The sequence below is a fragment of the Acanthopagrus latus genome, chromosome 11 (assembly GCF_904848185.1).
Source record: "Acanthopagrus latus isolate v.2019 chromosome 11, fAcaLat1.1, whole genome shotgun sequence".
NCBI classification, from domain to species: Eukaryota; Metazoa; Chordata; class Actinopteri; order Spariformes; family Sparidae; genus Acanthopagrus; species Acanthopagrus latus.
Genome location: NC_051049.1, coordinates 28,960,312 through 28,987,105, shown reverse-complemented (window position 1 = coordinate 28,987,105; position 26,794 = coordinate 28,960,312). Strand labels below are relative to the sequence as shown.

At 40.0% G+C, this 26,794-nt stretch overlaps 1 protein-coding gene across 2 annotated transcripts; it reads left to right on the top strand.

Moving 5' to 3' along the window:
• The first annotated feature begins 1,411 nt into the window (after positions 1-1,411).
• Positions 1,412-26,794, top strand: rhpn1 (rhophilin, Rho GTPase binding protein 1). 2 transcript variants are annotated; one of them, XM_037115974.1, is made up of 16 exons: positions 1,412-1,653; positions 1,840-1,933; positions 7,889-8,004; positions 16,810-16,938; positions 18,494-18,569; positions 19,322-19,399; positions 19,560-19,684; positions 20,132-20,298; positions 20,676-20,863; positions 20,951-21,107; positions 23,163-23,294; positions 23,404-23,613; positions 23,694-23,770; positions 23,853-23,999; positions 24,967-25,119; positions 25,262-26,794. In XM_037115974.1, exons 1-16 carry the CDS (start codon positions 1,634-1,636, stop codon positions 25,469-25,471), a joined length of 2,079 nt encoding a protein of 692 aa, XP_036971869.1. In that variant the 5' UTR covers positions 1,412-1,633; the 3' UTR covers positions 25,472-26,794. The 2 variants fall into 2 exon arrangements, with proteins under 2 accessions (XP_036971869.1, XP_036971870.1); XM_037115975.1 differs by having other exon boundaries at positions 1,414-1,653; positions 23,419-23,613; positions 25,262-25,471.

The following is a 26,794-nucleotide window of genomic DNA, read 5'->3' as shown; positions in this document are numbered from 1 at the left end:
GAGTACTTACGACATTCAAGCCTGGCCACACATCTTCTAGCCAGGTGTCGTTATGCTTCTATTCATATGAATAGAATTGGAGCCGTTAGCACCCCCGCGAGCTCCACATACGTTATGGTTCGTTTCTGTCAATATGTGGCACAGACGAACGCGACGTTCACAGGCTGTAAATTGTTGTTAACTGCGCGTATACCCTGGACTACACCAGTGCCTTTTACTTCTCAACTTCTCAGCACTATAAAAGTAACTAGTTACCAGGAAAAGTAACTATTTCGTTACTTTTAATTATTTCCCCCTTTTGAGCTCGGCATTCATTTCAGCATACTCGACATCCATGTATTTAGAAAATGTCTTTCTTGCATGGTGGACCGGCACCTGCTCTCCCCGGTATTTTGCCAATGAGGGCTCTGAGAGAGTCTGATTCAACTGTTGATAGCGGGAGCATGTTCTCAACATACCGGCCTATCATTGAATTCAGCTCAGTCTGTGTCACAAGTTTTTGTGAAGCTGGAGCAGAAAAATCCAGCTTTAGCTGCTTGGACGACTCCGTGTCCATCTTTGATAGCGGAGCTCACGTTAGCCACACATGGCCTGCTATCATCATCAACAGTGTAAACAACAGGGTTTCTGGCCACTAGTGTTGTAGAAGCGTGTGCTGCTGAGAGATGCTCCATTAGATTGGAGTTGCTTACAACGTTGCTACAAATCATTTTGCTATGAATCTACCCTTTGAAATGCTACCAAACATGCCCTCATAAAAGATGAGCAAAGCTCTAAACAATAAGCATAAAGTAGGATATGCACCGGCGCTTGGAGGCCTGTTTATTGTAGGGGGTGTTTAATTTAATGTACTGTCACAAAGCTGCCACTCAGGATGGCTTAACATACCAAAATATCATCTATGGACATGTACCATTTCAAAAAATATTACTAGGTTTTGCCACCTTGAGTGGTACCAAAAAGTCAAATTTTGACTTTTGGCCCATGGACTAAATGCAGTATCTCTATTTTCGACAGATGTGATTTATAATCCAAATTTGGTGAGTTTTGGGGTATGTTCAAACCTCCAAAACTGCAGTCAAAGTGGCCGAAGAACAAGAATAAGAATATTTTTTTTTAAATTGCAATAAGGACCTCACAGGTCTTTAACCTGCTCGGGTCCTAATGAAGTTATTATCATTTACATTCATGGTTTAAGCTCCCTGGAGAGCCTGTACAATCTTTTCGGAGCCCACACATAAGCACAGCTCTGAGGTTGCCGTAGCAACGGCCCGCGGGGTAGGGGACGCCTCGAGCGACTGGTAATTTGTCAGATCAGGCTGTCGTTCGGTCATAATCTTCACTCTGATTTGTCACATGCACTGTCGTTCTCAAATACTCCAATATGATTGGTTGAGCGTCTACCGTCGCGGCCCGCCTATTTGAATAAGCTGTAGCAGCTGCAGTGCACACAGAAAAAGCGGAGGAGGTACTATCACAATATAATGAGTTAAAGCTGGGCTGTTTTCAGGAGTAAAAAGTTGTTAATTTGAATCTCCTGTCGGCTGAACCGCGGAGTGGTAACTTAACTGGGAATTGTACACACTTTTAAGAAATGTAGGTACTTTTCGGCCGCATTTGTCTTCACTTCACGATGGAGGAACCAACGACAAGGCAAGTAGTAACTCGTCAATGTTAGCAGACGTTAACAAACCGTTTTTAGTTCATCATTGGTGGCTTGTAATGTATTTGTTCACGCATGTTTTAAAGCTGAGCGTTGTGTTCAAAGTACAGGGCGATGTATAGTAAATATGTCCAAATAGTTACACTTAAGTAAACGATACTGACATTACTCCACAGAGAGTTTGAGATGTCCCTGTCAGATGGTGCCTCGGACGACGATATGCCCTTAACGTTACCCCCGGAGGACAGCCACAGTGGGAGCATCCGAAAGGTGAGACATACACACCCACCCACACACACACACACACACACACACACACACACACACACACACACACACACACACACACACTACACATTTACTCTTAGGCATATACACGTGTACACGCACCAGGGGCATGTGGCAAACTTAAGGAATGGGTCTGTAATGGTTCTAGGTTCATAAAAATATATGTAAGATATTTAAAAAGTACATTATGTACAAGATTAACTGCTGTTACTACACTGTACTCTTAGGCAAAGCCCATTCGTTTAATTTGTATAGGGCTGCAACTAACAATTACTGTCATGTGTGACTAATATGATAGTTATTTCCATGGAACAATGGAGTTATCATTTAGCATATTAAATATTTTTTTAAAATGTGAAAAATACTACTCAAGATTTTCCAGAGCTCACACTGACTTCTTCAAGTTACATTTTTTATCCAACAAACGCTTCAAAAACCAGACTCTTCATTTACTGTCCCAATAGACCTCACATGTGCACATGTCATTAAAAAACTGGACACACAACCCATTTCTCCCATATTTATTATTTATTAAAAACAACACACTGCCACACTGCTTACAATTCCAGTGTTCATATTTTATTGTTTATTTTTTACTATTATTGTTTATTACAATATTACTGTCATTTGGCTGCTGTGGTGAAGAAAATTACCCCCTTTGCCAGACAAATAAAGGAATTCTGATTCTGATAAATGACAAAGCAATGCAGCAAATCCTCACATTAAAGAAGCTGGAGCAAGCAAATGTTTGCCGAGATTAGATTTTCTTTCACTTGACTAATTGTTGCTGCTGTAAGTCAGATAATAAGATCAAATTAGGTAAACAAAGTATGATCTGTCGATATGAGGCTCCTAAGGCAAAGTCTGTGGCTTCATCTCTTGATATTTGGAGTCAGTAAAAGACATAAAAGAAGCCCAAAAGTTGATGTTTTTATTGGCAAGTATGACTTCCACTGAAGTATTGTGTTGATTTTATTACCATAATTGTATAAAATGAAGAAAATGAGAAAAGACAGCATTAATGTGAGCATCATAGTTTTTAAAACCACCTCATCCAAGTTGTGAAAAAAACAGCATACTATCTCACTTATATCTGGTGGCATCTGTGGTAACATTGTCAGTGGTACCATCTCAGTTAGGGCTGAGCAATATGGCCAGATTTGTTGCCCATGTTTATTGTGATATTCAAAGGGTTGTGTATGAAACATGATTTACATTGTGATATTTTGAAATCACCTCAAAAGCACCTCATAAATGCTAGAACTGGGCGACAAAATCAAATAATGCCAATCACAATAGTTTTGACCAAATACCTCAATATCTAGATTGCAAATCAGAAGAAGTAGAAATGTCTCTGAGGTTAAAACACATCACTTTATTGTTATGCATCTTTTAGAACACTGTCATAATATGATACAACAATATCCGCAGTCAAAAATGATGTCTAGTCTCTTGTCCCTTTAACGATGTAATATCAATATATTGCTAAGCCGTAATCTCAGTACAGTAGAGTCTTAAAGGGACATAGAAAATTAGTGATTTGACATGGTGCCTTTAAGCAAGGCACTTCACCCTCTGCTCCTTTGGTCGGTAGAAGACTGCAATTGCAGTTTACAGATTACATGGTTGTATCTGTGTTGCTAAAAAACAAGACGTGAGCTCAGAGAAAGTCACCTGGACGTCCATGGTTTTTAACAGCGGCTTTCAGACCTTATCTGCACAGATGTTGAGCTCCCTCCATCCTCCTGCCCCCCGATGGTAGAGCAGAGGTGGGAGCTCGGCCAGAAGTGTAATCCATGCAGGCACTCTGAGGATTACTTGACGTGCGCATGCTTAACAAACACCTTATCTGGGTGAGAGGGAACCAGAAAGATAAAGCAAGAATGAGAAAATGAGAAACTGTACAAGTTGGCTGTGAAAAGAGGCACATTTACAGTACAGCTGCTCCATGTGTCATTCTACTGTACATTTGTTTACCTTTAAAGTGTGAAACAGTGGTGCATTGTTTGATAGATTACTGATTTTAGTGGGCAGGCACTTCACAAACAGCTGTGGAGAATCAGCTCTGGTGGGAAAATGTAAAGGCCTCTTCAATAGGCAGCTTCAACACACTCTTCAAGACATATGCAGCTCTGACATACTGTATTACCTGATCCCTTTTCTATCAAACATATTCCCCTCCTGCTGGACCATGACAGGTTATTACTATGTTTAGCATCCTCACGCTCTTCCCTCTTGAGCTCTGTTTCCCAGCGGCTCTGACACGCCTTTTGGCACACCAATCATCTCCAGCATGCTTTCCTGTCCAACATGGACGCTTAAGCCTCCCAGGCAGGTTTTTTCCCAAGCTTTACTGTACTTCAACAACTAAGCTTTTATAAAAACATATTATAAGTTTCTGATTAAGTCAAAGTAAGCATGTGAAATCTATCAGGAAGGCTCTCTTATGTTGTGATAACACTGTGACCTCACCACACCTTCTTCTGAGAAGAAGAATGATTAGCTAAAAGTCAAGCTAGCCAGGGTAGACTGGCTAACCGGCTAAAAGTCAGGCTAGCCAGGGTAGACCGGCCATGACAAAATGCTGAAACAAGACCATTTATGTGAGACTAGTGTGTCCACACTCAAAACATCTCTGGCATATGTCATACAGCCTTGTGGGGGGCTGACATCTCTTCAGCACTTAGAGTAGTCAGATTTGCTGCTACAATTCGTAATGGTATGAAAATTTCACACTGTGGTAATAGTGACCAAAATTATCACAGTTAATGATGTGCGCAGTATTTTAAAATGTCTTCAAAATGTTGAAAAAACACTGATAAATTTAAATAATTTCACCAAGATTTATATTTAAATAGATTTATTATAAATTAAAATAGTCCAAATCCAAAACCTTAACAAAACACTGCAAAATCAACATTAAAGACTAAAAAAATGTATCAAAACTGTGCAAAATAGGTCATTGGCTTTTTGTGATGAGGCAGCCTGTTTTTATCCTTTAATGTCTGTGTTACAGAGGTAGAATGAAAAGTAGTGGCAGCAGCGCTGGATTGGCCAGCAGACCCTCTCTGTGAAAAAAATGAATATAAAATGTCATTAATTGTTACTGTCATTGTTATTTAATACTAAGGGTGCAACAACCAGATCACAAAACTCAAAATTTAGATCATATCATGGCGCAGTACGGTAGACAGCTGGCCTCACTGCGTGTGCTGGTGGCAACACGGAGTGTTTTATTTTGAAAAGTAACCGGATGTTGTTTTTTTATTTCGGCACTCTACTTCCTGTCTGCGCCATGCTAAATTCAGCTGAACTGCTGCGTCATGCTCCAGCATCTCCTTCTTCCTGCTGAGTCCCACTGCCAGATGCACGTTCAAATTTGTACGGGCGTGGCTTTCGACAGAGCACTGACATTATGGGGGGGTGGAACTTAGAGGAGGTGCCTCTTTCAAATCTTGCAAGCTCACTTGCTAGCTCTCCAGGATTGTAGACCCTAGCTTTAAGGTGAGCTTACCGTGCATTCACTGAACAGCGAGGATGATGGCCGCGTAAATTGGATGTGTTGCTGGCCTTCACAACAACTTTCTTCACGCAGCTCCTTCACATAGGGCTGCCATCCTCGACCAGCTGTCCTTGAGCATTCTTATCCAACTTATTCCTGGAGGCGCTGATGTAGAAACGACTATGGGTCCAACTTCCGGTGACACGGCGGAAGTAGCAGTGAGCCATTTGTTGCTAGCGGTTTTTGTTTCCTGTAGCGGTTTATCTGTAAGTTTACTGGTCTTTACTGTATACAATATCAGCTCTAAAAATGTCCTTGTGCAGCTCGAGAACGTTGCACTGTTCCCGGTTGTACTAACAACCAGGCAAAGTTGAATCTGTGGCAACAAGAGCAGTGTTTTGAACATGCATCCCTGACGAAGAAGAGGAATGTTGTTGTGAGAGTCGGTACAGTTTCCACCGCCTACCGAGGGATGATAAACTCTGAAGGATGTGGCTGAAGCAACATAACTTGAAGAAACCACCGAAAACATTGTGCGTGTGCTCGTTTCATTTTGTTGACAAAAAGCCCACGGAGGAACACCCGCACCCTACGTTGTGGTTGGGTTATGAGAGACCACTGGTGAAGATACGCTGGGTGCTAAAGAGGACAGACAGCAGCATCACGAGAATCACAGGTTCATGTGTGTAGAGGACACACCACTGTAGTATTTGTCAGGCAACAACATGTATTACCCTTTTCTGAACAGTTCAAATGTAACGTGCATCTGGACTGCTGGTCAGCATGATACTAAAAATGCCACAATTTCAGTTCAGACATAACAAAATGTTCAACAGTGCAGTATGTTAATCTTATCTGAATGTAATATTTTAGCTGACATTATGTACTGGGTTTTCCCTTGCTTTCTTGATATAAGATTAATGAGGTAGGTGTAATAAAATTATCATTAAAACTGCCAGAACAATCAATACATACCTTCCAAAGGATGGCAGCAGCGTGGCTGCAAGATCTGCCTTGACCTGCAACACATGAACACCCTGCTGTTTGTATTTCACCCGATGATGACACCAGGGTTGGAATTTAATCATTTTAGGGGCAAGGCCACATGGTCTTCACTTTTCTTTTTTTTTTTTTAGGGGCACCAAGGCCACATGACAGGGCACAAAGGCCATTGAGTAAAATTTGATGATTTATCTTTCAGATTGATACCATAACATCCTAATTTATAATTAAACACAGATCATGTATTAAAACAGTTTAATTAACCAATATCAGGTTAATGTTAAATTAGAAAACAGTTTTGAGAAAAATAGAAAAAATTCTTGTCACTATACTAAATTGAATATTGAATATTGAAAATTTCTCACAATAGAAATCCCTGCAAATTATGCCAAAGCCCATTTGTTCCAAACAAAAAAAATGTAGAATAACCAGCAGGAGACCACTGGTGTGTGGAGTGAATTTGAGGACACTACACTGAATAATAGTGAAGTTACTGAATATTTTTTATAGTGTCTCTTTTCGGTGTTGCACTCTGTAGACGGTCCCTGCACCCTCGTTACGGAGATGGCTGACCATAGAGACTGATGTTAATGTAGCTAGTAGTCTACCTTACTATGGCAGGAAGGAGTCGTCGTTTGTGTTTTAACAATCTTTCTCTTATGAGTTATTGAACTGGGAAGTTAGAATCTGTTTTCAACTTTACCAAACTAAATCCTACCACATAAGTCAGTTACGTATCTATCAAAATGACACTAAAACCCAGGCTCGGTGATGGGGGACTTTAAGGCTTTGGCTGGGCCCTACATCTGCTTTAAGGTAAATCAGATTGTGTTTCACAATCTCTTTTCACAAAACACGTCCCACCTTATTACTGCGCAGATAGTGATATGCCTCAGAGCTTTTTAGGTTATTCATTGCCTTCCTGTCCAAATCGGCAGAGTTGAGAAAATAGCTAAATATGCTCCTGTATGTTATTTTAGGCCACTTTTTCATGTCATCCTCCCACCCCTCTATATTATTAGGCAGTGGGATTGTAATGCCGTCTTGTCTGAGCTGTGACAGCTGGTGTTCCTACATGGTTTATGTAATCGGCAGAGAAAGATTTGTGCTGATAGCTAGCACGTAAAAACGCTGGTTCTGGTTCATACCGGAAGTCTCACCCAAAATACTCCCAGACTTATGATTGGTCTCTTTGAAGGCGGAAAAATGCCTTGAGGGACGCTGCTGTCATGTCCTCCCTCGGCCATGTCTGCTTCACTACATAACAAGCGCAAGTTGCACTCTGCATGCTGCACCTGCCTAGTGAGACTTGGATAAAGTATACTGTGAGTTTTCCACACTGGTAATTAAAACTTGAACTGTAACCTTTACCATCGAGAATTTTACCATGGTTTACCGCTACATCCTTCTCCTCATTTGTATTTTCTCTGCAGGGCTGTGATCCTTTTGCCCAGACTCAACGCAGTAAACTACAGCACCGGCGAGCTCGGATCAACCAGCAGATCAACAAGGAGATGCGCATGAGAGCCGGAGCAGAGAACCTATTTAGGTGAGGTGCTGGGATGAGTCATACAGCAGTTTTTCTCTATACTGCTATAATAACTTACATTTACAGTATTTTGTGAAGTCAAAGTATGTTCTCAGCGTTGGGTTTTTGTAGTTTTAGCTGTTGAGCAACTTTTCCTTCAAGGACTATGTTGAAAATAAGGTGTTACAATTCATCTCTGAGCCAGTGTAAAGATAATGTCGCCAGATTACCCAGCTAGCATTTTATTGTTCCAAAAATGTTCTGAGAATGTTACTGAGAATGTTCTCGTAATGTTTTCAGTGGGAAGTTTTCGTTATGTTCCCAGAATGTTCGAGGGTAACGTTCTCTAAAAACATTCCAAAAACATTTTGTGATAACCTCCTTAAAATGTTCAGTGACAACATTGTTTGAACGTTATGCCCTAATGTTCTTGAAAACGTTCTCAGCAGGAAGTTTTTGTTCCCAGCATGTTCGAGGATAATGTTCTCTAAAAACATCACAAAAATGTTTAATGATAACTGTAAAATGCCCTGTTAGAACATTATGCCCAAATGTTCTTAAAACATTTTTAGATGAAAGTTTTTTAATGTTCCTGGAAGGTACTATTTTAGAGTTGGATAACATGCTTTGAAAAAAATTTTCAAATGTTTTGCAGTAACTTTAATTAAAATATTTAAACATTTAAACATTATGACAACATTCCTACTTCATCTTAAGACAAAAATGTCCTTACTAGGATCACTGATAATTTCCTCAACTATTTTAATTGGACTATTAACACATGTAAAAGTTTGATAACATCAATATTCAAAAGTCTTTCAACAGAGTTATTAATTTATTTTCTTTTAGTAAAAACAAGGGTAACGTTTACGTTTTTTCAATTGCACTTTCCCCAATAGACATTCTGCTAGAACCAACAAGACAAAAAAATCAACAAAAACTGGCAACCAGATTGTCCATACTGGCATTTTACATATTATATACCTTTCAATTCCAGGAGAGGGATCTGACTCTGTTGATCTTCCTGAGGTTTCCTCCATTGCTCACCCTGTAGGAAATCAGTCCCATGTAGCCTGTGCTGTAGAATACATATTTAAAAACCCCTTGGGGTAATTTTGTGATTTGTAATATTGGGCTATAAAATGATTTGTTTGATTTAACCTGAATATCATTGAATCATTGATTGTAATTGCTTTGATAAGGTAAGCCTACTAGGCCTATGTGTAACAATCAGAATGACACTGAGGGCCATTAGGGCAACTGCAGACAGCGACCTTGCACGGGAGTGAGCAGCCAGTGGCCAGACAGCATGGATCTGGCATTAGTTGCTTTGTAGCTGATAAAGTCATTTGCAAATGGCAACCTAGAAAATTTATCCCCTGGGACGGCTGGGAGTCCGGATGGATTTGCGACTTCATTGTTGTGTGTTTGGTCGTGTCTTGGCTTGCATTTGCTTTCTAAGCCTGTTTCCCTGGAGCTGGCATGGGTTTATGACATTTAAAAAAAAGAAGTTATCCTCAAAAAATCCCAAGAATGTTACAACTAAAATATCTTTTCTTTGTTAACATATCACATTTCAGGAACATTTTAGAATGTTTTTTTTTTCTGTGATCTGAGGTATCAGAGCATTTTCTATGTGTAGCTTTGAGAATGTTTTTCCTTTGTTATCCCATAACATTGTGGGTGCGTTTTATAAAAAAAGTGCTCAAATCTGAGGCTTTAATAACATCCTGAAAACATTTTCTGCATGTTGCTTTGACGATGTTCTTCTGTTGATATCGTGTAACACTGTGGGAATTTTTTATTAAAAAACTTTATGTAAATGGATGCCTTAAAGACATGCCGAAACTCTGAAAACAGAGTGTTGCTTTGCGAATATTTTTCCTTTGTTATCATCTAACATTGTGGGAATGTTTTAGGAACATTATTTGAAATTATAAACATCCTTAAAATGTTCTCTGAACATTAGGTGCAAACTTTTTTTAAAAAACAAAATAAGACCTTGTAGGGAATGTCAGCCAATGTTGTGGGAACATTCCCTGCTCGCTGGGTAGTTAAAAGAAGGGAAATCATGTCAATAGCTGAATATTTGCAACAGTGATGGCAGTTTTTTGAAAAAATAGCAAGAAACTGTTAAGATATGCATTTTGTGACCTGTTGATCTGCTTCATCAGTGGTTTCTAATGCAGTTAGGTGGACTCACTGTTCATCGCAGTAATTTGAAACATTCTCCAAGATCAGCTTCTCCTCTCTACCATTATACTGAAAAATGCTGTTCTCTTCATCTGTTTTGGTTGCTCTTTGTGAACTTGTTGGCTCTGTTACTTTTGTGGTGATGTCCTGTGATGGGAAAAGGTCAGAGATCACACTCCTCCAGAACACACACACACCATAACCACTCAGTTTTATGGCTCTGTTTGTGTTCACTGTGTGTGGACACTCACATTTATGTGTCTGTCTGCTTATGTGTCCTCTCTAACAATGTTTGTGTCTACCTTTTTCATATTAATATTTGTTGTAGTCACTCAAAATGATATCGAACACAAACGAAGACTAAAGACCATACCAAATGGTTCTTGGTCTGTGTTTGAAAGCAGTTTGCTGTCATTCACAGAGTACATCATAGTTGTATTGGTGAAGAGCTGAGGGAAATGAAAAATGAAACAGTGGCAGGACATCAAAGTCTTCCCTCTGAGAACATTAGCTTCAGCTTTATCCCCTCTAGCTTCTCTTCATCGTTCTTTCTCCTCAAGTATTTCTCAGCCTCTGGTTGATTACCAGATAGATACATTTAATATATATGCATAGTTTTTGAGAACAGCATGAATAGCCCTCTGTGGAGAACGCTCTAAAACACACTTCAGTGTTTCCTCCAGTATTTTCTGATACTGTGGTGCTGGGCGGGTCGTTTGGGTCATCATACTCTAATATTTATACTTATGTCATAGGCTCTCACACAGCCATCATGAACTCACCTGCATGGGCTTGGAATGAAGATTCGTCTACTATTGTAAAGAAATACTAGGCCTATTTTTATTATTTGATTCAAGAGAAGAGTTATCTAAGTCAGAGTCCTGCACAGGTGAAAAATAATGTACTGTGTCGGACACAGATGCGGATCGGATCAGACGCCTGGAGAGATGGGTCGGGTTTTTTACGATTGCCATTTTCAAGGCATCACTTATAATCAATCATTATCAGCGACACAATTGATAAGCATTTATATTTCATATGAGCTCATTCATGCGTGCTTGCGCCCTCCCAGAACTCCCAATGCCCACGCTGGCTTACTTTCATTTTTTAAAAATTGCGTCCATCCAATTTTCCGTCGGCCATCGGTATGAAGTTATAGCGGGTCGGCTCGGGTACGTAATGTAATTTGTGCTACTGTCGGAAAACGGGTTGGATGCGGTTTAAAGTATGGCGGGTTCGGGCGGGTGCGGGTTTGCTAAATAAGACCCGTGCAGGACTCTGATCTAAGTGACCATTATAATCCTCTAGCTAATTATGATCAAGCTAAATATCCATCATGCTAGTTAACGTCAAGGACTGTAGTGGAAGAGGACGGTAAAATATTTCCTTTCTCTAACACATGGGTTTATTTATGCCAACGGTTTTACATGAAATTGGACTTTTTTTGTGAACAAACCAGATGTTTCTGATACTCTTCAACTCACTGTACAGTCAGTCATAGGCGACTTTTTTGTCATTTTGTAACTAATTCATGGCTGCCTCGCAGCAGCACACAGACCCACCATCTGTCACCGTGTGTGTGTGTGAGTGGAGGAGCCTCCGAGCACGTGAAGCGCACTGCTCCAGGTCTGAAAACAGCTTCATATTAGTATTATTTTCACTAATACTGCCCTGAATTCGTAGTTCTGAAGTCATTAAAAGTAATGAAAGCGACAGACTGAAACGTCAGTATGAAAGTGAGAAATATTAATCAATGTATGGGAAACACTGAATTTTTAAGGTGTGGCGGCTTTTATTTTGCCGTGGCGGTGCGCCATAGTCAATTACATGTAGCGGAAACCCTGCACTTGCTGCCACTCCTTTACTCACAAAGATCCAACTTGTGTGTAGGAGTAGGAGGCGGATGAGGAGTCACTTCATTAAATCAAGGAGCTACTTTCTGCTTCCTTAGTGTTGCCTTGTCACAGTCTAACTATGTCAACACAGGAACAACAGTGTTTTTAATTAAGAGACCAACTCAGGACTTGTTTGACTATAACTAATTAAGTCTCCCACAGAACTCTCTCAGCAAAGGATGGATGATAGATGGCAAAGCTGCTTCTTCTTATTATTTAGCCTGTCTATATTTTAATTTTATAAATGTACAGGAATTGTAAGATATTGTACCCAGCTGTTTTCAAGGTGACAACTTTAAATGGTTATGTTTGTGGTCAACAATCACTTATGACCTCATTCTAGCCTTTTTAATATTATGATTTATGGCCTCTCTTTTTGTATTTTCATAAATGTAAACTATAAACCTTTTGTGTTTTAGACTGTCCATTGGAAAATAAGATAATTAGTACAATAATGAGTCTTATTCTTTAACAATTTCTGACATTACAGACAAACCTGTTCTTTGAGTGAAGCGAAAATCTGTGGATAAGAAAAAACACGTCACAAAGAATCAAAAGATCAACACAAGAAATCTACAAAGCTCAGAAAAACACCAACACAGCAAAGCAAGCAGCCTGTACAGATCAGGAGGGTTTAATAGCTTATACAGTATGTAAAGGTTTGTTTTGGGCCAAGACTTGAATGAGTCGACAGTGGGGGTGGATGTGATCCACAAGGGCAGGCTGTAAACGGAGTAAACAGAGAATAGCAGAACAATCCTCACCTGTTAGAGGCTGGAACCACCGAAATATTTGGCATATCGTTGACTCTGACAATTTTGAATCATCCAAGTTGTGAATATTTTTTTCTTCAACTAATTTTATCAAATAGTAGTAGATTTTTATTTCCTATCCTCCACTTCTGAGTGGATTCTGGTTGTTATCCTAAAAGGTGATGACTCATTTTAGGGGAAATAAAACAAGCGCTCTGGCCTTTTCTATTGGGACGATGGGTCACATAGACAAAGAGAACCCCCCCCCCCCCCCACCCACAGCCTGTTGGCCTGTAATCAGCCAGCTTTGTGTCTACCTCTTGTCCTGTTCCCATGCAGAGATTCCCAACAGAGCCCCAGGAGCTCATCCCCCACTTATTTGTCTGGCACAGTCAGACCTTTTTTTTTTTTGTCCGTCCTCCTCTTTTCTGGTGAACTATAATAGTACACACACAGTTTGTCTAACTTTTGTTTTCAGTTCACTCAATCGGAAACTGTTCTGGAACTGGGTTGAGATGCTAATTACAGATGAAAAGAGGGGTTGTAACTCATCAGGGTTTGTGATTGGCTGGTGAAGATGTCATGCATGTTGCAGTGTGGGAATTCAGCTGAGGGGGGAGTAACAAGTTTAATCCTGGTCTATAGTTGGTCAGTTGGTTGGTCAGTTGGTTGGTAATTACAAAAATCATAGAAGTTTTTGGCTCCTCAGTCAATGCGTACACTCAGAGGAAGAAAGTTATTTTCTCTCCACAGCTGCGGTAATGGTGTGCGTGCAAGTGGGTGTGTGTGAAGGGGATATTTGGCAGCCCATTTAAAGCTGACTAATCAGATTGCCCTTGGCTTGATCCTAGATGTGTGTGTGTGTGTGTGTGTGTGTGTGTGTGTGTGTGTGTGTAAAGAGAGTAGTGAAGGTAAAGTGGTCTAACTGGACAGATTAACATCATTTACAATAGCCCAGAGATGAGATTCAGCTGCATGTTTGACCCCAGTTTGGACACGTGTTCAGAAATTACAACTTTTTCTTACTACACCAGACACTGGTTTTCATGACAAAAACAAAACAGTTTTTTTTTTTGTTTGTTTGTTTTTTTTTTACATCTGCCTCCTACAAGATCAGTACAATTTATCATGTCTATTTAAATTTACTGTATGCAGTGGTGGGAAGTTACTGAGGAAATTTACTCAAGTCTTGTTTCAGGTGTGTAAGTCACAGGGCTCTACAGTAACAGTTGTCAATGGCAACCATTTGAAGAAATTGGAAATCAGTTTTTGGCTTTGACAACAACTTTTGCTAAAAATCAGAATATCAAACAGCAAATATAGACCCAAAAATAAATTGAAACTGCAAGCAGCGATGAATGGGCCCTCGCAGTCCACGCGCGTCGGGGCATGCTGCTGTTGGGGCGTGCTGCGTACCTGGCCCCGCTGCCCCATTACTGCGTACACATCTCTTAACTGTACATGTTTTGGACAGTGCAGGAAGGGGTTAAATGCCATTTCCTGTGTCCAACATGTGCGCTGTGACCATGACTGTATATGTAAAGTTTGGTCCAGATCGGAATGAGGAAGTTGTTGCATTGGGTGGCGGTGTTGTCGGAGGGTGTGCTCACCTTTTAGTCGCATGTCATCTTATAGTGTATGATATGGAGAAAAAAAAACCCTATAAATTTCATGTAAATAGGAGGATGTTTGTCTGAATTCCTGTGTCCATTAAGTGGCGATATGGATATGACACAGTATTGATGCATGGAGGTATTCAGGGCAACATCATATACTTGTGTGATGAATTTGGTGTAGATGGGAGATTGTGTGTTGAAATTATAAGGACTGTACTGTAGTGTATGTGCATGTAGGGGGCGGGGCTTGGATTTTCAATGTTCCCAGGGGTGCTATAGAGCCTTTCGTCAGCTATCTTCAGGAGGGCAATAATTGTACCAAGTTCCATGTTAATCCAACCAACTGATGTGGAGATATAAAATGCTTAAATTTGAAGAGTGCCACCTAGTGGTAATGGGCCACAATTTTGCACAGAGCCTGAGGGACTCAGTTATTTACCTAACTTTCATGCCATTCGAACACACCAATGTGGAGATATGCAACACTTCCTGTTTTGAGTCAGATCAGCAGGAAGTTGTCATTTAATAACATGGGTATTCTTTGAAATATCACAATTCTTTGGATAACTTTTGTCAAGAGGGTCCACAGAAACTGTGTGTGAAGTTTCTTGCAAATTGGTGAATTTGCCTGGGAGGAGTTTGGAAAAATAGGCTTGCAACATTTCGTGAATTTGCGAGAAAAAAAAAAAAAGGTAGGCAGAAATGGGCGTGGTCTATATCACGAGATTCAGCACAATTTAGGGAATGATTGGATATGGTTTTTGAATGTGCGACAAAGTATATGGGAGTTATAAGCCAAAACACACTTTCCATGATTATATCGCCACCTAGTGGTGGAAATTCACAACCACTTAGATTAGATTATCAAAAATTTCGAAAGGTGTGACTTATATTCCAAGTTTGGTGAGTTTTGGGGTATGTTCAGGTAATGAAAAATGCGATAATTTGGGACAAAAACGTTGTCACTACAAAAGAATAGGGACCTCACAGGTCAGTGACCTGCTATGGTCCCACAAAGTGTTTGAGTATATAATTGTATATTTGCTGCATGAGTGATTTTTTAATAATGCTGTCACAGTGAGAACCAGAACCAGACTGTGCTGCATGTGTGTTGGTGTGCATAGGCATCTGTTTGAGAGACACAGGTGAAGCAAGCATTGACTTGCTGGATTCACTTCGAGAAATCTTTGAACATTACAACATCTATACACACATATATACATTTATTTATTTGTTTATTTATTTCTTCTTGCAACCCTGACACGCACACCATTTTTGTTCATTGTTCTCCTAACAGTGGACTCATGAAAATTAAGTTACCCTGGGGTCCTTTGTGACCTCATTGATGAAATACGTATTGATCTTGGAGTGATCTTTGTTGGCCCACCACTTCTGGTGGAGGGTAACAATGGTCTTGAATTTCTTCCATCTGTACACAATCTGTCTGACTGTGGATGTGGAGTCCAAAGTCTTCAGAGGTGGTTTTGTAAGTGGTTTTCCAGCCTGATGAGCATCAACAGTTCCTTTTCTGAGGTCCCCAGAAATCTCCTTCATTTGTGCCATGATATATTTTCACAAACATGTGTTGTGAAGATCAGACTTTGATAGATCCCCATTCTTTAAATATAACAGGGTCACCCACTTATTTTCTGATTGTCATCCCATTGATTGAAAACACCTGACTCTAATTTCACCTTCAAATTAGCTGCTAGTTCTAGAGGTTCACATACTTTTGCCATTCCCAGATATGTAATATGGGATAATTTTCCTCAATACATAAATGGCTAAGTATACCTTTTTGTCATTTTGTTTAATCGGGTTCTCTTTATCTGATTCTAGGACTTGTGTGGAAATCTGATGATGTTTTAGGTCATATTTATGTAGAAATACAGACCATTCTAAAGGTCCATAAACTTTCAAGCACCACTGTAAGCTTGTGGAAGCACTGGAAGTATCACCCATGATCATTTCCCCAGTAACCTCCCCAGGGACCTACTAAGGAAACTAATGGATAAAATTTTAGAAAATATTAAAAAATGCATGTCAGTTTCCCAGAGCAGAAGTTGAAGTCCTCAACTGTTTTTTTTTTTATGTCTGATCGACAGCCAAAATATTTTTTTCTATTAAGTTTCTAATGATAGAGAAGAAAGCAGCAAATCATCACTTTCTGATAAGAGCTCAGTACCAACAGATGTCTGACCTAATCTAATTCAATTTCAATACAACTTGTGCAGTTAAGGAGGTGGGAGTGTCTGTGATGTTGGTGCTTGTAAAGTCAAAATGAACCTCTGTTGGCTTGTTACATTGTGTGTGTGTCTGTGTATGTGTGTGCGTGTGTGTGTGTGTGTGTGTGTGTGTTGATTTTTGCAGGGCAACGACAAACAACAAGGTGAAGGAGACTGTGGCTCTGGAGCTCAGCTTTGTCAATTCCAACCTGCAGCTGCTCAAAGAGGAGCTAGAGGAACTCAACAGCAACATGGAGGTCTATCAGACAGACAGGTAAATGGCTGAATGTACACACACACATTTGTTTTTCTAAACTTAGGAGAACCCTAACTGACATATTTTCCTGGCTCCTAACAACAACCTTGGCTAAACCCTAATTCTAAGTCCTAAACTAAGTCTTAACCCACAAAAAGCCCTTTAACAAATTAAGGACTGTATAAAATGTCCTTACAATGAGGAGAATTTGTATCTTGTATTGTCTTTCCACTTACCAAAAATCACCAACTCTTTTGGTCAAAATAAACCCTTATTTTCCTCACTAGATGTCAAATTTTCTTTGTAAGTTTCCACATCTAACACAGTGAATTGTAGGGCTTTGGCAAATAGAAGCTTCGAAGGTTCAAAGCTTCATTCATAACATCAGCAATGAAATTTCAAAATCTTTGAAAGCTGCACAGCGTTTTCTTCTTATTTCTGCATCTCAGTTGATTGAGGAGTCTCATTTATTAGTTTGTCAAACGCTGATTTATCATAGTCTGAAAATGCCATCACTTGGCACTCAGTGTTTCATTTAATCTGATGATAAAAAATGTAAGGGTGATAACATCAAAGTATGACTGCAGAGACTTTCTTTCAAGTTTGGTTGTAGTGAGTTTTACAATGATAAAATAACTGTTTCTGTAAATGGAGTCTGGTGAATTTGGTAAGAGCAACATACAGTAGCAGCTGTTTGTGGTTAAACAAAAAGATTTTTACTTTACTTTACAGAGAGACCCATTTTAACAAATGGGTCTCTCTGTAGGGATACTTTTTGTAAAATTGTCAGAAACTTAGAATAACAATCCGAGCCTGTCAGTGGGAAATACCAGCACTTTTCAGGGATTTATTTTGACTGTTGATTTTACCCACAAAGATCACATTGCAGCCTGTGTCACAGCTGAGGTGGTCTACTGGAATGATCTAAATCATTTGTACCCATCAGTCACTTACGCACCAAAGTATATTAACATAGGGCCAGGTTAAATGATAACTAAAATCCCCTTTAATAAAAATGTCAAGGTTTAAAACATGGTTAGGTTCCCACAAAGACAGAATTCCTCAAGCACAATCACATGCATAATGCTCTTTGTGAATACAACAATGTAATGGATGCTTTGTTGTCACCTATTATAATTGTCATTAGGGTAATGAGAGTGATCTGGAATTCATGACACAAATTATAAATGGGCGTGCGTGTCTGTGTTTGTGTGCAGTCATTCCCAGCCAGGAGATGTTTTTTTCCCTGTGTAGCACAGAGTCATGGGAGAGATAAATCCCCTGATTAGAGTGTTAATGACCCGGTGGTGTGTGTGTGTGTTTATGTTCATTGTGAATGGGAGCGGGTCACTGTGGGGGGTGTTGGGGGTATAAGGGTTAATACTTGGATTTAGCTTTGCTTATAAGCAGGATGAAGCTGTGAGCAGTGAGCCCGCTGGGTTTTGGTAAAGACAAGCAGATGGTGGTACTGACCTGACTGTTATTGTGTATTTACTACTCTGTATTTACTTAGTGGAACCTGTGAAAGATCACACACACCAACACACACTGTTTTTTTTTTCATTTTTCACAGTGAGGCCATCAATGTTCCCATGATCCCACTGGGATTAAAAGAAACCAAAGAGGTGGACTTCACAGTTTCTATCCAGGTGAAGATGTCATCTATCTACTCATATTTCATCCCCTTGATTTCTCTCATTCAGAGAATTTTGGTGATGGGTGAAAAAACGTGACTCTTGTTTTTGACATATTGGAACAAGGTAGTGGAGGAACATCAAGATCCTTATTTCACAAGCAGTATTTAATCTTACTTGTTGTGTTAAATGCCAAATTAAGGTCACATCCCAAAAACTGTTAATGCATCCCTTTAGCCCCTTTAACACTGACCTTACAGATCACATTGCCTGTAAAAGAACAGATATAACTTTGACACTTTCCATGCTGCATGGTGGATCAGGATCTCAATCACAATACATCATAACAGAATCCATATGATTATAAATGGTCGGCAGCTACATGTTTAGATCAACAGGTGGAAACCGAAGGAAACGTGTTACCAGACGTCAGTGTCATGCTGTGAACCATCACACATGTTTTGGTTCAGCAGTGCCGGCATGCTGTATGAAATGACACACTGGTTTGGCTTTATGCCAGCGCTGCTTGGTTCAGTGTGAACCAACAGAGGTGGAGAAATGGCAAGCTTTCGAGTCTCTGTGTGAAAAGGGCTTTTCTTTTTGTGGAAAGTTGCATTTCATCACAAATTGGCCTTTAAACATTAAAGCTTGATTTTTCAAACTTAAAAAAATGCAGCTACTAAAAGCGCAGTCTGGTCTTCTGCAGTTTGTTGAGATATTAGACCAGATTTGTCTTCATGTGACCATCGGTCCGTCTGCCCTCACAGGACTTCATCTGTGAGCACTACGGAGAGGACAGCTCGCTGTATGACAAAGAAATCAATGAGCTTATGGAGCTCAGACAGGTGAATAAATACTCTCATAGAACTAAAATGTGAGTTGATTTATTTATGTATGAAGGCTGGTTTTCATTGGGGGGTTTCAAGGGGGTTTCTAATCTTGTTAGGATGAGAGGAAAATTATCTGTCTGTAATAAAACATTATGTTTGTTGGTGTTTTGGCCAGGCCATGCGTACACCCAGTCGTAACCAGGCTGGCCTGGAGCTACTGATGGAATACTACAATCAGATGTACTATCTGGATCAACGCTTCTTCCCCCTACACAGGAACCTTGGTGTGCACTTCCACTGGTAGGATACCAGCACTTTCTCATCATCAGATCATATGTTTCACAGGTGAAATACATGATCTGTTGAACTGGGGTCATGTGACTGTAAAAATGTTCACATTTAAGAGGCTGGAATCAGAAAATGTCTTTTTTTTCCTTGAATTACTCAAACTGATTTATCGATCATCAAAACAGTTGGCAGTTGAGTTCATTTTTGACAGCTAATCAAACAATCTTTGCAGCTCTGGCGGCCTCGTCTATGTTTTTAGTTTCATTGTCCTGGTGCGTTGTCTTTAAAAATGTGGGGGACTATGTATATGTAAATTCGTATGAAAGTGATGATGATGCAAACACTCATAATTAGCCCTTAATCTAAAATGATAAACTTTAACTTCAGGGTCATGGTTGTATTTTAAAAAAAGTTTTCATTTAGATGAAGTAATTTGATTCCTTCTGGTCTGTCTCTCAGGTATGACTCTCTGACAGGTGTCCCGTCCTGTCAGCATACGTTGGCCTTTGAAAAAGGAAGTGTGTTGTTCAACATTGGTGCTCTGTACACACAGATCGGAGCACGGCAGGACCGCTCTGCAACAGCTGGAATAGACAAAGCTATAGACGCCTTTCAGAGAGCCGCAGGTACAGAAATCGAACATGCTCACCTGGATGTTCTTGCCTTTTGTCAGGATTTCAAACATGTAACAATGTCTTACACAAAAAAGTCCAAGTCTATTTCACCTGATTTGAAAGGTATACTGTAGTTCAATTTGTATCCACATTTTATCAATCAATTTCTCAATCTTTTGATATGATGTAACACGGAGAAAAGCAGCACATCCTCAAAAATCAAAAGCTGGGACCAATGAATTTTTGTCACTTTTGCTCGACAAATTACTTGAATGAAAAACCGACACTCAAAATTGTTGTAAATTGACGATTTGTTTGACTAACTTATTGTTTTGGACCAAAATTATTCATATATATGTGCTTATGTTGATTTCCTTGCGTGTGTGTAGGTGCATTTAATTACCTGAAGGAGAATTTCTCGAACGCTCCAAGCCTGGACATGAGTAATCCATCGCTCTGCATGCTGGTACGGCTCATGGTTGCCCAGGTGCAGGAGTGTGTGTTTGAACGTATCACACTCACCACGCTGGACACGCACTTCACATCTCAACTGCATCTGGCTCAGGAGGCTGCACGGGTGAGTGAACATGTATCTGGTTACATTTTGTTGTCCCTGTGATACATAGAGATGTTCATGCTGTGTTTATGTGTGTGTCTGCTGTAGGTGTCAGACGTATACTTGTTGGTACAGCAGACCATGACGCAGCCTCTGATGAAGGACTATGTGCCATTTTCTTGGGCGTCCATGGTTCAGGTCAAATCTGAACACTTTCGTGCCCTGTCACACTACTACGCTGCTGTTGCCCACTGCAACCACATGTGTAAGTCACACCAAACTACTCTGAGCATTTCACTTTGATGTAGGCAGGAGGGCGTTCACACTGTTGTATCCAAATATTTCCCAAACCAGATGCAGTTGATTAATTTTTAATGGTCTTTGTTGCACATGAAAAAAAATAAAAGAAGTTAATATACAAAAAAACATGCAAAAAGAAAAGCACGATAAACAAATTACATTGTACAGAGATGGTTCTCCTGGTGGGACAGCAGCCAAACAACAGGCTCCCTAAGAAAAGTATACTTCTGCCCCCCCTCACATCAAATAGCCTAAAGCCTGTGTCATACTAACCAAGCATTCTTTAAACATAGGGAACATTCTTATGTTGGCAGTTGTCCTAGTGGCCGATCACACTGGGACAAATAGCTAGAAACGCAATTCACTGCCACCAAAAGCGTTGTTTTCAGATGGCCCGGTGTTCATTCCTCTCTTGTGTGGCGTGTCACATTTTTCTACGGTTTTTAGACATGCATAAAAGTTTAAATGCCTAACTTTTTAGCTACATTTCATTGCCCTTTAGCACACAGTCCATTTGCAACGGTGCACCAAACTGTTTGACCCAACATGCTTTTCCAAGGTGGTTTGAAGCACCCACACCGGTAGTGGGTGAGGTAATCAGGCCCTGAGAATGGGTTTTTAAGACTAAGTGCATAGTTAGTCACGCATCTCTGTATAAAAGCAAGGAATCTCTGTCTGTCTGTCTGTCTGTCTGTGTGTTCCTCAAATATCTCTGCGGATCAGGATCAGGCTGACCTGAGAGTTTCAACACAAGTCAGATTTGTTGCTCGTCACCTGCTACAAAGCAGCTAACATTGAAAATTACTATAGTGGCGCTGAGCTAGCAGTATGTGTGCCGCTGTGCCACCGTTCCATTGTCTGGGGAGAACCCTGAGTGTATAGTTAGTGTGTTATGTACTGTGTTTAGTGTGTAGCGGAGTAGGTTTTTAGATTAATGAGTCTAAACAGTGAGGAGATGCTGAATGTGGAGCAGGCAGTGCAGCTCCTCATTCAGCTGGAAGGAGCTCAGCATTGCCTGCATTTAAATGTAAATAGTTACATATAACTTTGTACATTTTTAAAATGTGTGCACATATTTCGCAAAAAACAACAATTTGTATTTGCATTATAAGTAATAAAAAAAATGGTTTGTTAAACATATTTGTGATTTTCACAGTAAAAAAATTTAACTTTTTCTACTCAGATTTTATGTTTTTTTTGTGATTTTAGGTCCATTGTGTTAATACAGTATGTCAAAATAAAAAAATAACTGTACAGTTACACATATGAGGTCATGCTGAAAATAATGACACCAAGTAAATAGTTTTTAAGGTGAAATATAATGGCAAAATCAAAAACAGTCAAAAATGGCCAATGACACCCTGGAATATTGGATTTCACAACAAACCTAAATATCCCTGACGTCCCACCTTCAAACACAGCCTCATTTGACCATCCATGAAAAAGCTACTTAACCTCCCACTTTTCTAAAAAAAAAAAAAAAAGGAATACATACTTCCTAAAGGCACTGCACTAGTTGGTAAAACAAAACAGTTCAGAACAAAACTACCTCAAAATGGAGAGTTAAGAGGTTATCTACTTTAATTTCGATACTTGTACTATTATGTTTAAAAATGGCAAGTCATCTTCAAACATGCTAGAAATATATATTTTTTAAATAAAATACAAGAGCGGTTTTCATCTTTGTCATAGGCTGGAAGATGAAGACAGATCTGCTTAACCCTAACCCCATCAAATCTGACTTAACCTCTCCAAACAAAGACAGACACGTTTGTTGGAGAGTGATTGGTGTGCTACAGCTTTAACATGTGGCTTCTTATAAACAAGAAGTATCTTTAATGTTTGTTTATTAGGAATTACAATTACTTTTACTAAATGAAATGAAAAAAACATGAATTTTGAGGTTTTCAGAAGCTTCTTCTTTCCATAGACACTCACTTTACCTTTGATAATTCTTACCCAAAACATTGCTTTGTGTTCTGTATCTACACATGTGAACTGTGAATGCATTGTTGTGTAGTGTCTGCAGAGGAGGAGGAGGGGGAGGATAGTGAAGAAGCAGAGAAGGCTTTCCTCCAGTTTTACATCAATGTTCCTGCAGGACCAAAACTCAGCCAAGTTTTACGTGACCCTGAAAAAAGAAGAAAGCTTGGTGAGTTCATGTGCACAAAGAAAATGTTCATATTTAGCCCTGCAGTAGAGGCGTCAGCTAGCTGCTGTGAGTTGTAGTCCTATGGAGTTAAGCTTTGTGCAAACATCAGGGACACTGTCTTCAGGTAAAGCTCACCTGCGGCGTGCAGTCATCAGACATGAGGAGGCTATGCGTGTCCACAGTCTGTGTAAGATCCTGAGGAAGATGGACATCCTGCAGGACGTGCTGTCTCTCACGCACAAACGCTCTTTGGACAAGTACTCAGAGTTGGACAGAGAGGATGACTTTGATGAAACCGCAGAGGCTCCAGAGATACAGTGTGAGTATCTGTTTCATGTTTTATCAATAATATGCTACATTTAAATGACAGGAAGTGATCGTGGTGTCTTCTCATATCAGCTCACACCCATCAAAAACCAGACATCACTCCACCAAACTTCTCTACAGTCCAAGTCACTGATATCTTTCAAAAACTGGTAAGACATGTTCATTCTCCCATTAAAAATTGTAGTGCTGGTACTTTATTTGAAGATGAGTGCTGTGCTCGCTGTGCTGCAGGGGCCTCTGTCCGTGTTCTGTGCTCGGGCTCGCTGGGGCCCCATACGAGTGATCTGCCTGCAGAGGGGAGAGGGTGGCCTGGGGCTCACACTCAGGGGGGACTCCCCCGTCCTGGTGGCTGGAGTGGTGCCTGGAGGCTGTGCAGCGGTAAGAAAATCCAGACTTCATCTGCGTCAGTTATTTGCGTCAGGTCACTGGTTCAAATCCCAGCTCCGGGCAAGGCTGAGCTGCATGTCGAAGTGTCCTTGAGCGAGATACTGAACCCCACATTGCTCATCAGTGAGGGCCCTGCGATGAGCTGGCGACTTATCCAGGGAGTACCCTGCCCTCGCCCTGAGACAAGGCTGGGATTGGCTCCAGCAGAAACACCCCGCGACCCCATGGAAAGGGATAAGCGGTTCGGACAATGACATGACATGAAAAGACACGAAAACTTCAGGAAAAAAAATATGCATGTGTGAAAAAGAGTGGGAAGAAACATGTTATTTGTGACACCGGTTGGTGGAAAAACTGAGTGGATTCTTATTTCTTTAAGAACTTTTAAATAATCATATGATAAGAAAATGTAGGCAAAACAAAATTCAGGAGAAGTTTTTTCACCCGAGAGAAACAAAATGTAAGGTAAAGCTACTGAAAGAAACTTTAATTTTTTTTTAAGCTTGTTAGCTTGTTTGTGTTGGCTTTACACAGACTCAGTTTGGCCAAAAGACAACAGTTAGTCTCTTTTAAACAGAATCCTTAAATTAGGTCTTGTAGATCTAATAAGAGAAGATCTATCAAACAGATTACTTATTTCTCGCCTCAGATTTAATCCAAAATAGTTTCTGGTTGACTCACAAGATAAAATCTGTGAAAATATACGGAATTGAAACCTGTATAAAAGTTAATCCCCTATATTAGATGAATGGTTTTGAGTGGCTCCTTACAAAACCATGACAGAGGGAAAACTGTCTAAACATGAGTGGGGCCATAGCTAATTCAACTTGTGCTCCCAGATTCATCAAATTTCAGGCTTTTATAAACTTTAACATGGTTGATGCAATGATGATTGGTTGCGGAATTGAAGTGTATATAACATTTTAATGATTGACACATGATGTTTGTGTGTTTTTAGGAGGCGGGACTGAGGGAAGGAGACTACATTGTAGCAATAGACAAACAGGACTGTAAATGGGCCAAACATGGCGAGGTGGTCAACATGCTGAAGAGCTGCAGCGACAGAAGAGTGGAGCTCAGTGTGGTCACACTACACTCACATGAATCACAGGTAAATAAGTGTGTGTGTGTGTATGTGTGTGTGTGTGTGTGTGTGTGTGTGTGTGTGTGTGTGTGTGTTTGGAATATCCAAGGCTGCTGTTTCAATATGTGTGCGCAAATGTGACCGATACTTTACCTGTGTGTGTTTGCAGGTAGAAAGGAGAGCCATCATGCTGTCTCACTGCAGCGACAAAGAAAACACACGGCAGCACCTGCTAGGTGGAGGTAAGGGCCAGAGCTCTGCCTCTTTGTTGAACTGGAACAGGAAGAAGAAGAGGGAAGGCAGTGGTGTCACCAAGAGACTAGGAAGCACTTTCAGTTTGTCATTTGGAAGCATCAGAGATGCCGAGGCCATGTATTGAGACAGGGCTGCACAGGAACCACTCAGGGAATGACAGCAGTGGAGCACACCAGGAAACCCCCTGCTGGGGATGGTGCTGCTGCAGAGTGCTTTGATATACGAGCACAAGCATAACCATGTTAAAATGTGCAGCATGGTCCAGTGTATCTGCCAACTTTTTTGTGGGAGCACACATACCAAGGAAAACAACCTCTATGTACAGTACACAAGGAGCTTAGCAATCACATTCTGTATTGGCTAATGTACTGCAGTTATTTCTGCCCATATAATGATGCCTGTCATGACACAATGACATAGCAGACAAGATTTATAGTGAAAATTTAGAAAGACATTACTGAAATCTCCTTGTACTCAACTTTACACAACATGTGTATTGAAATTAGTGTAACTTAACTAAAATATTGAGAGGACAAAACAGAATTAACAGGCATGCACCATATTTCTTGTGTCTTTTGTAATCCTGAAATGGTCACCTATTGAACTACTGAAGTGCTCCTCAAACCATCTGAACTTATTGATTAGGATCAGTTTATTCTCTGACACTTCACATGGAAGTATGATGATTGACTTGTCTCAGACCAGTATTTTGGAGAATATTATTGTTTAGTTTTGTCACTTTAGATGATTAAAAGCACTTCAGAGGTTTTTTGTGGGTATTTTTAATACACTGTGAATACTTCTAAGGACAAATCTCTTGTCAACAATGTAGGTGTGAATTGGCATTACAAGTTGTGTGTTAGAGTGTGAACAGCTATTGAAGTCCAGCCACTTTACTGTGAGTTACATTCAGCCAATATTAGGAACAATGGATGACGATGTTAGTGAGAACATTTTTTTATTTTAATTAACATTGTTTAAACTTTTTGTAAGATTTTGATACAAGTAGAATTCTGAGAATTGTAGCACATTATTGTTTGATCCAGCTAAAACTTACCGCTATCAGTTATCGTTTGTGCCATCTGTGATCCACAGTGACGAGTACGGAAATCCAGAGGAGACAAATACTAATAATTGTTTTGGATTGATGTATTCATTAATATAAATATATCTAAGCTAGGGTTGAGAATTCAATGCCACGATCACAAAATAGGAAGACAGCGACATTCATTTCCAGTTTGAAGAAAACAAACTCGTCATGTGGTGACGACACAGTGACAGACAAATCTTCCTATGACACCCTCCTCAGTTCTCTGTACTTTGTGTAAGTAAATGTTTGTCATGAGGAATACTGTATTCTTTGTGTTTATGACTGAATATTGCATCTGGGGATTTGCACAGTACTTTTTCATTTGTAAATAAAGTAAATGTGAATTATCTGCTTTAA

Excerpts from the sequence above, each read along its gene's own strand:
- rhpn1 (XM_037115974.1), top strand. The coding sequence starts at position 1,634 with ATGGAGGAACCAACGACAAG. Across the intron at positions 8,005-16,809 it reads GGAGCAGAGAACCTATTTAG|GGCAACGACAAACAACAAGG; the intron begins GTGAGGTGCTGG and ends TGATTTTTGCAG. Across the intron at positions 23,614-23,693 it reads AGAGGCTCCAGAGATACAGT|CTCACACCCATCAAAAACCA; the intron begins GTGAGTATCTGT and ends TTCTCATATCAG.